The following is a 10,073-nucleotide window of genomic DNA, read 5'->3' as shown; positions in this document are numbered from 1 at the left end:
AAGCAAAACGAGGATAATGGAATGTAGTCAAATTAGGTCGGGTGATGCTGAGGGAATTAGATTAGGAAATGAGACACTTAAAGTAGTAAAGGAGTTTTGCTATTTAGGGAGTAAAATAACCGATGATGGTCGAAGTAGAGAGGATATAAAATGTAGACTGGCAATGGCAAGGAAAGCGTTTCTCAAGAAGAGAAATTTGTTAACATCGAATATAGATTTAGGTGTCAGGAAGTCATTTCTGAAAGTATTTGTATGGAGTGTAGCCATGTATGGAAGTGAGACATGGACGATAACTAGTTTGGACAAGAAGAGAATAGAAGCTTTCGAAATGTGGTGCTACAGAAGAATGCTGAAGATAAGGTGGGTAGATCACGTAACTAATGAGGAGGTATTGAATAGGATTGGGGAGAAGAGAAGTTTGTGGCACAACTTGACTAGAAGAAGGGATCGGTTGGTAGGACATGTTCTGAGGCATCGAGGGATCACAAATTTAGCATTGGAGGGCAGCGTGGAGGGTAAAAATCGTAGAGGGAGACCAAGAGATCAATACACTAAGCAGATTCAGAAGGATGTAGGTTGCAGTAGGTACTGGGAGATGAAGAAGCTTGCACAGGATAGAGTAGCATGGAGAGCGGCATCAAACCAGTCTCAGGACTGAAGACCACAACAACAACGTGACCATCAGGTGCGAACCGGGCACTGTACACTGTTTGTATGACATCCATCTCGTTATTGGACAAGCCATAACATGAATGAACACTATGGCTATTATTGGCTATATTACTGAAACTTTTATGTAAATGGCAGACTAGGCATGATGTCATTAAATGGGTTATAGAAGATGATAATGAAATTTGGAAACAGAGATGAGCTTGGTGTGGCACCCGGAAGAGGAAGGTATCCTATCCTGATGTAAGTTATTGATAAGGTTGCTGTTGCTGTAAGTGACCATCATCACATGCCCTGGGTACTGCTAGTATTCAAGCAGTGTCACAAGAATTTTCCATCCCATGGTTAACAGTACGGAAAGTTTTGCGGTCTATCTGCAGCAATATTCTGAATTAATTTTCTATGGAGTGATAAGGCACATTTTACACTACAGGGTGCAATGAATACTCGGAACTGTGTATTTGGTGTATTATTAAACAATGTGTTGTGGGCAAAGAACTACAATACTCACCGTGTGTGACTCTGTGGTTTGGATTCACAAGCACCTTTATTCTCGTTCTATTCTTCTTTTAAGAGAATACACCTAGACATTCTGTCAGGTGTACTTGATGTCTGAATGTTATTAAGAGCACGTTGTACAGCATGTGGTTCCTACTCCGGAAGAGTGTAACTATGTGAAAACAACTGTTCTCAAGCAAGATGAGGCAAAATCTCATGTAGCTCACCCAGTGAAAGATCTGCTTAATGCAACCTTCCAATAACAGATTATATCCAGAGGATCTCCAGATGCATGGCCTGCAAGACCAGCTGATCTGAATTCATGTGACATTTGGCTCAGGGGAAAACTGTTCACCAGGGCGGGTCTGATGATGTCGCCATTTGGTCCATAACCCTTCTCAATTAATCAATCAGTTTACCAGGGACACATTCAGTCTCTACCGGACCTGAAGGCCAGTATGCAGGAATACATTGCTCAGATCCCACGGTAACTGCTGCAAGTAACAACTGATCATGTCGTTTTACAGATGCAGCATCTCATCAACATCTCCAGTACTCATATTGAACATATTGTTTAAGGTGCGGTTAATAATAAAATCAACAGTAGGCATTTCTCACTTTTTTCTGCCCGTGTCCCGTTCCTAATCCATTACACATGGAAACATTTCTTTCTTGCAATCACAGAACCAAATTTGCCTGGTGACTATTTTTTGTTCCACTCTGCAGTGTAAATCAGATCCACATTAACATATTAGAATATCTACCAAGTTTTGCTGCTATATGAGGGTTAACAGCCCACACTGGACTTTTGTGAGTAGCTGCACTTTAATTATACCACCCAGTATACCCTAAGTTTTAATTTGCCCTTTTTTTCTTTTTGCTTTATGTATAAGAATTTGGATTTCTGAGTCTCTGTTTTTTGATATATTTTGATTTATTAAGGAAACTGGTATTAAAATTTGGTCATATATTGTCTATGACATTTTATCATGTGTGAAATTCAAGTAACTAGCAACATCCATTCTTCACCAAGTTTGAATTCCTCTAAATGTATAGAGGAGAAATCTTTAATTATGAATCTGCTTCTCAAAAAATGATGACATCTGTGATTTTATAAATAAGTGTCACTTGGGCACATTTTAGCCTGTTAGGAAACATACCCTAAGAAATTTCGAAAATACCGGTAGCTTAGCAATGGTCTTATATATCCAGAACTAGAAACCAATCATAGCTGACAGTTTTGCAAGTTTTTAGTGACTTAGTAAACTTTGTAGTCTCCTCCGAGACTGCATTTTTTAAACTGATGTCTCCTGGTGGTACATACAGTGTTTGTGGAATTAAATCTAATGCTGTTATATTTAGTTGTTTACTTGTAGACACAATGTTGGCCATTCCTGTGAGGAAGTAAATACTGAATCTGGTGACCATGAATTCAATGGCTCACCATTTCCGCCTCAGTAATTTTTTGGGACAGGCCAGAAGTATCTTTAATAAGATGAAAAATGCATTCTGTTCGAGAGACATTTGTTTAAACACAAAAATGAGGTTGCTAAGATGCTATGTATTCTCAAAATTACTATACGGAATGGAAGCGTGGACATTGAAAAAGAAGGACATGAACAGTTTAGAAGCTTTTGAAATGTGGGCATATAGAAGAATACTTAGAATTAGTTGGGTGTCGAGGATTAATAATCAAGATGTCCTAAGAAGAATGGGAAAGGAAAAAGAATTAATTAAAACTATTAAAGTAAGGAAGCTACAATATTTAGGCCATGTTATTAGGGGAGTAAATTACAAAATATTGCAAATAATACTAGAAGGGAAAATTTGTGGGAAGAGAACGAGGGGTAGAAGACGGACATCCTGGATTGACAATTTAAAAAATTGGTACAACTGCTCAACGTCAGAACTCCTTAGATCAGCCAAATCAAGATCAGAAATTGCCATGATGACAGCCAACCTTCTTAGAGGAGACGGCACATGAAGAAGAAGAATTTTTTGGGAACTCACAACACTGTATTTGTGTACTCCTTGTTGAAGGTAATGAGAGTGAGCAGTGAGAAACTTTATAACATCAGGATTGGTGATCACAAAGTATAAAAGTTAAGGACTTCTGCCGCCTAGGCAGCAAAAATAACCCATAATGGATGGAGCAAGGAGGATATAAAAAGCAGACTAGCATTTGCAAAAAGGGCACTCCTGTCCAAGAGAAGTCTACTAGTATCAAACATAGGCCTTCATTTGAGGAAGAAATTGCTGAGAATGTATGTTTGAAGCATGGTAGTGAATCATGCACTGTGGGAAAATAAGAATCAAAGCATTTGAATGTGGTGCTACAGATGAATGTTAAAAATTACGTGGACTTATGAGGTAAGGAATAAGGTGGTTCCCCAGAGAATCAGTGAGGAAGGGAATATATTGAAAACACTGCAAGAAGAAGAGGCAGGATAGTAGGACAACTGTTAAGGCATTAGGGAATAACTTCCATGGTATTAGAGGGAGCTGTAGAGTGTAAAAACTGTAGAGAAAGACAGAAGATGTAGGTTGCAAGTGCTACTCTAAGATGAAGAGGCTGGGACGGAGGAAGAATTTGTGGCAGGCGCATCAAATCAACCAGAAGACTGACGACTCAAAAACAAAACAAAAAAAAAAGTTGAGAGGTCAGTTCGTACACATCCTGGACCGGAAACATCTTCGCAATTATGTACGGCTATAGAGGCAGCATCGCTCAATATTTCTGCAGGGGCTTCCAACGACTTGTTGAGTCCATGTCACGTCAAGCTGCTGCAAAAGACAAAAGGAGGTTCGACAAATTAGGGAGCTACCCCACGACTTCAGTGTATGTTCCCATGTCGTGGCATTTTAATAAACTGGCGTTACAGGACCAAATGGAAGAGAATAAATTTGCGCATACTTTTGACTTCTTTTTCATTGTGAGCGCTGAAGTTCCACGGTCTATGAGCACGAAGTTGATTTAGGTCTAATCACAGGTTTTGAATGTGACATTTCTGTTAACAGATTTTCATGTCTATAATCCTCTCTCATTTAAACCATTCTCTGGACCTGCGTCTTATTTTTTTCTTGGTTTTCGCGTTCCTCTTCAAAAACATTGCCAGAGTCAATGTTAGAAATGTTTCACCTGCATTTGTAGTCATTAGTATCAGAATACAGCGTACACGAAACGCATCTGTTTCAAGGGATTAAACTGAAAAATTTGCTTGATTTGGTACGTGTACGGACTTGTTTGACACATCCGTTGCTAAATACGAACGAGTCTGACAAATTTGCCCTTTTGCATGGGCCTTAAAACGTTATTAAAAGTTTAATCGTCCATTCGAAGAAAGCTAATGTAGATAATCATCGGCTTCTGACAGTAATATACCCTTTAGCAGATTTTCAGGGTCGGTCTTTCTCATGTTAATCTGTTCCCTTGATCAGCGGCTTCTTTTTGTTGTTTGTATTCTTAAAAAACAGCGCAGTAAATGCTTGCATTGGGGGCATAGTGAGTGTCACGTGTCCTCTACTGTGGTTGGTTGACGGAAACGAAACAGAGCAGGGAATTTTTTCTTGTGAAGTGCTGTATTTTGCACTTTTCGTGTTTTACAGTTCCACTTCTGTCTTCCCAAGTATCAAAGGATTATTATAAACTCATCATTTTTGTATAATTCCTAAAATAAAATGTGGGAAACGCTTTGTCTTGTCTGTCTATCAGCGTGTTACCTATTGTCACACTATTGAACCGCCAACAGAATCAATTTGGAATTACGAAAGATGAAAAGATGACATATCTGCCCACATACACACACACGATTTCGTTTCTATTGCGGGTAAACGGAAGTGCTAATATTTGAAGGTTTTGTGGCATTGTCTTTCAACGCTTAGGTGAAGAAGACATAGTTCTGTCAGTTGCTGAGAGTATGGTGCAAACATATTTTTATCTTGCTTGTTTGTTCGCGGGCTACAATGAAGTGTGGAATTAAATTAGGAGCCGTTATCTTTCTTGTCTGTGTTTTTATTATCATCGTTGCGCCAGGAAAGTTTAGTTACCAGCATACTCTAGACGTGAGTAGATTTCTCAGCGTTAGATTGTGTACAACATTGTGCAGTGCTACCTTAACTGTGAAATTGTGGTTATTGCAGATGGCAATCGACTGGAAAACTGTTGATATTTTGGGTAAAGAATTTCCTGAAGAAGCTATTAAGAAAAAAAATGATGTACAAATCACTTCCCACACGCATAAAATACACGTATGTACGCCAAGTTTTGTACGAATCCAACGTTTGTTCACATTAGCGTTTTAATACAATAGTAAAACATATGCCATTTAATAGGGCGTTGACATGTTTTACCGAGAAGCCGAAATTCCAAATGGTGTAAAGGCATCCGGACAATCGCTTCTTTTCCTACATGGACGAAGTTTTAAGTCAGAAACCTGGGAAAATCTTGGGACACTGCAGTTAATGGCAGCATTAGGTCATAAAACGGTGGCAGTTGACTTACCAGGTAACTTCGAGACTTTTAAACGACACGTTATAATGACTACAAAATAAAAATGTATGTGGAATCACTAATGCATCCGGTATTTTCATATTTAATATATATTTTCATATTTTAGTAGAATTATATTGGACCTCAGATATTTGCCCCCAGAATTTGAGGTACCTGTTTAATATGTATTTAAGTACTTATATTTTGACTAACTCTCTTACATTGTGACTGACTCCTCATTTTGATTACTTTTTATCAATCTATTCATTATACTGACATTTCAGTACCTGTTTGCAATAACAATACCTGTGCAGAAGGTTGTAAGGGACTTCAAACGAAAGGACCAGCTAATTGTTGTACTGAATTCACAATTTATTCAAGTGACAAAGTGGGAACGTGCCCAGAACACATTGTATGTGCTCAAAATTTCAATACATTGTATACTGTAATGATACATTAAGAGATGAGTAACATGAAGCAGTAGATAGATGCCTGAACAGGGGAGTACTCTCCCCCCCTCCCAGGACTTTGCAACCTGTAACTCTAGACAGAAAGTGTACTGTGGGGAAGGAGAAAGTACTTTAACCCTGCAGTGGACAACTTCTAATGGTCGATTCTCTGTCATTTTCAATCAGTCATGAGGCTGCAAATGCAGGCAGTGCACAACACCAGTAGGGAGTGTCCACTGCAGTGAACAGTGCGAGTTTGCAGCCTCAGGACTGATTGAAAATAGCAAAGAATTGACCATTAACAGTTGTCCACTGTAGTGGACACTATGTGCCACAGGGTTAAGTTTACTAATAAAATTAAATTATGTGTGTGACGGAGAGAAATGTAAACCTCATGAGAGTGAAAACATAAAAAGAGGATTATGAATTTGGCGGGACCATCAAGATTAATAAGCCTTTGTCGAATATTATAAATACATTCTCCAGAGAGGAAATGTATCCTAATGAGTTAAAAATAGCAAAAATGGGGTCCACCTACTGATATGGATGTCGGCTTCATAATATAGGCTAATCTAATGGAATGATAAGGTGGCATGTCATATCCTATGTGCTTTTATACAAACAGAAAGAGGGCAAGTGTATCAGATTTTGAAATGGTTGGTTGGGGTGACAATGATCTGTAATGTAACCCATAGTTGAGGTTATGCTGGAACGTGACAATTTGGTTGAGTTGGCAGTCACAGGATGTAAATACTTCGTCTTAGATAATAGTGAAATAATTACTTATCCATTGCGTGGCCCAAGGTTAAGATTTTTTTATGTTGAAAGGTGTTAGTTTAAGTCGGTTAAGTGGCATCAATTGCTTCAGTTGATGGACAAAAGATAGACTTTTGTATCAAAAAGGGAAAAATTGGCTTAACTAATTACGGAAAAATTGCAATATTGGGCTAAAATTATGTCTTACTTTCTCTCCCTCCCCAAAATTTTGGTTGTGGTGACAGACTGATGTATATAATGCAGCCTGAGGTCTAGCCTTAGTTGGAAGGTGACAGTTTGGTTGAGAATTGAAGCCTATTGTTTACAATCACACCATACTGCAAAATTCAAGGGGTTCCAATACTTACCTTGTGCTGAATATCAAATGTCTTCCTGAAGATATTCAATTATTCTTTGATGTAACATCAGAGAGAATCATAACCATAAACTGTATTATTTCATTTTCACAAGAGCATAATTTAATCATAGCTAACACTGAAAGAAGGTTATATATGTCGAAGAGACCTAGAGACAGTGGAGGGTTTCAGAGTGATTATATAATGGTAAGACAGAGATTTCAGAACCTGTTTCTAAATTGTAAGACATTTTCAGTGGCATATGGGGACTCTGACCACAATTTATTGGTTTCAAAGTGTAGATTAATACTGAAGAAACCAAAAATGTAGTAATTTGAGGAGATGGGACCTAGATAAACTGAAAGAACCAGACATTGCAAAGATTTTCAGAGGGACCATTAGGGAATGATTGACAGGAATAGGAGAAAAGAATACGGTAGAAGAACAATGGGTAGCTTTGAGAGATGAAATAGTAAGGCAGCAGAAGATAAAATAGGTAAAAAGATGAGGGCTAGTAAAAATCCTTGGGCAAAATAAGAGACTTTAAATTTAATTGATGAAAGGAGAAAATATAGAAATGCAGTAAATGAAGCACGCAAAAGGGAGTACAAATGTATAAAAAATGAGATTGATAGAAAGCGCAAAATGCCTGAACAAGAATGGCTAGAGGATAAATGTAAGGCTGCAAAAGCATATATCACTAGGGGTATGAAGAGTTCAGATGGAAATCCAGTCCTAAGCAAAACAAAAGAACGCAGACAGGTGAAAGGAGTATATAGAGGGTCTATACAAGGGAGATGTACTTGAGGGCAATATTATGGAAATGGAAGTGGTTGTTGATGAAGATGAGATAGGAGGTATGATACTGCATGAAGAATTTGACAGAACACAGAAAGACCTGAGTCAAAACAAGGCCCAAGGAGTACCCTACACAACATTCCGTTAGAACTGTTGATAGCCTGAGGAGAGCCAACAACGACATAATTCTTCCATCTCGTGGGCAAGATGTATGAGACAGGCAAAATATCCTCAGACTTCAAGAAGAATATGATAATTCGAATTATATAGAAAGCATGTGCTGACAGGTGTGAAAATTACCGAACTATCAGTTTAATAGGTCACTATTGCAAAATACTAACATGAATTCTTAACAGAATAAGCCACGGTTGCAAAATGCTAACACAGATTCTTTACAGAATGGACAATAAACAGTTTAGACAAGAAGAGAATAGAAGCTTCTAAAATGTGGTGCTACAGAAGAATGCTGAAGATTAGATGGATAGATCATGTAACTAATGAGGAGATACTGAATAGGATTGGGGTGTAGGTAAATTTGTGGCATAACCTGACTAGAAGAAGGGATTAGTTGGTAAGACATATTCTGACAAGGGAACCTCCCCATCGCACCCCCCTCAGATTTAGTTATAAGTTGGCACAGTGGATAGGCCTTGAAAAACTGAACACAGATCAATCGAGAAAACAGGAAGAAGTTGTGTGGAACTATGAAAAAAATAAGCAAAATATACAAACTGAGTAGTCCATGTGCAAGGTAGGCAACATAAAGGTAACTCTGAACTCAGGAGCACCGTGGTTAGCGTGAGCAGCTGCGGGACAAGAGATCTCTGGTTCAAATCTTCCCTCGAGTGAAAGATTTATTTTCGCAAAGTTATGATCTGTCCGTTCGTTCATTGACATCTCTTCACTGTAATAAGTTTAGTGTCTGTGTTTTGCGACCGAACCACAAAACGGTGCGATTAGTAGATGAAAGGACGTGCCTCTCCAATGGGAACCGAAAACATTTGATCGTAAGGTCATAGGTCAACCGATTCCTCCACAGGAAAACACGTCTGATATATTCTATATGACACTGGTGACAGATAATAATTGTCTGAAAATAAAAAATTGAACTCTTTACTCAAGGGAAGACTTCAATGCAGGACCACTCGTTCCACAGCCACTCACGCTAACCATGGGACCACGGCGTTCCTGAGCTCGCTCTTTCCTGGATGTTGCCTATCTTTCACATGGACTACTCAGTTTGTATATTTTGCTTATTTTTTTCATAGTTCCACACAACTACTTCCTGTTTTCTCGGTAGATCTGTGTTCAGTTTTTCAAGGCCTATCCACTGTGCCAACTTATAACTAAATCTGAGGGGGGTGTGATGGGGAGGTTCCCTTGTGAGGTATCAAAGGATCACCAGTTTAATACTGGAGGAAGTGTGGGGGCTAAAAGTCGTAGAGGGAGACCTAGAGACTAATTCAATAAGCAGATTCACAAGGATGTAGGTTGCAGTAGTTACTCGGAGATGAAGAGGCTTGCACAGGAAAGAATAGTGTGGGGAGCTGCACCAAACCAGTCTTTGAACTGAAAACCACAACAAAGACAGGACCTCTACACATGCTAGTTCATAGATCAGAAACCACCAGGAATGTCAAAAGTATTGTTGGTAAATGGTCTACCACTGAACATACACTACCAATTCATCCAATTCTGTGCAAGGTGACTGTATATTTAATGGGAAAATTTTAGGAAAGTGTGGTTCATCTGTCATCTGTAAAGGTGACCTTTTGTAAGACTGGTGCGACCAGTTCTTGAGTACTACTCAAGTGTTTGGGATTCCCACCTGATCGGACTAAAGGAAGACATCAAAGCAGTTCAGAGGACAGCTGATTGTTACCGCTAGTTTCGATCCACACACGAGTATGACGGAGATGCATTATGAACTCAAATGGTATTGGAACAAAGACAATGTTCTTTACGAGGAGCACTATTGAGACAATTGAGAGAACCTCCATTTGAAGCAGATTGTAGAACTATTCTACTGCCACCAACACATATTTCTCATTAGGACCA

The 10,073-nt window shown here is 38.8% G+C and overlaps 1 protein-coding gene across 1 annotated transcript in view; it reads left to right on the top strand.

Annotated features, from left to right (window-relative positions):
* The first annotated feature begins 4,661 nt into the window (after window positions 1–4,661).
* LOC126175381 (putative protein-lysine deacylase ABHD14B) overlaps window positions 4,662–10,073 on the top strand; it is a 66,564-nt gene continuing 61,152 nt past the window's right edge. Inside the window, exons 1-3 of the mRNA XM_049922155.1 lie at window positions 4,662–5,229; window positions 5,308–5,415; window positions 5,500–5,671. Coding sequence (XP_049778112.1) covers window positions 5,131–5,229; window positions 5,308–5,415; window positions 5,500–5,671 — 379 coding nt within the window. The 5' untranslated portion in view covers window positions 4,662–5,130. The remainder of the gene's footprint in view (window positions 5,230–5,307; window positions 5,416–5,499; window positions 5,672–10,073) is intronic.

This window comes from Schistocerca cancellata, chromosome 3 (assembly GCF_023864275.1).
Source record: "Schistocerca cancellata isolate TAMUIC-IGC-003103 chromosome 3, iqSchCanc2.1, whole genome shotgun sequence".
NCBI classification, from domain to species: Eukaryota; Metazoa; Arthropoda; class Insecta; order Orthoptera; family Acrididae; genus Schistocerca; species Schistocerca cancellata.
Note: the sequence above shows the minus strand (reverse complement) of the source record. Positions and strands in the feature narration are given on the sequence as shown.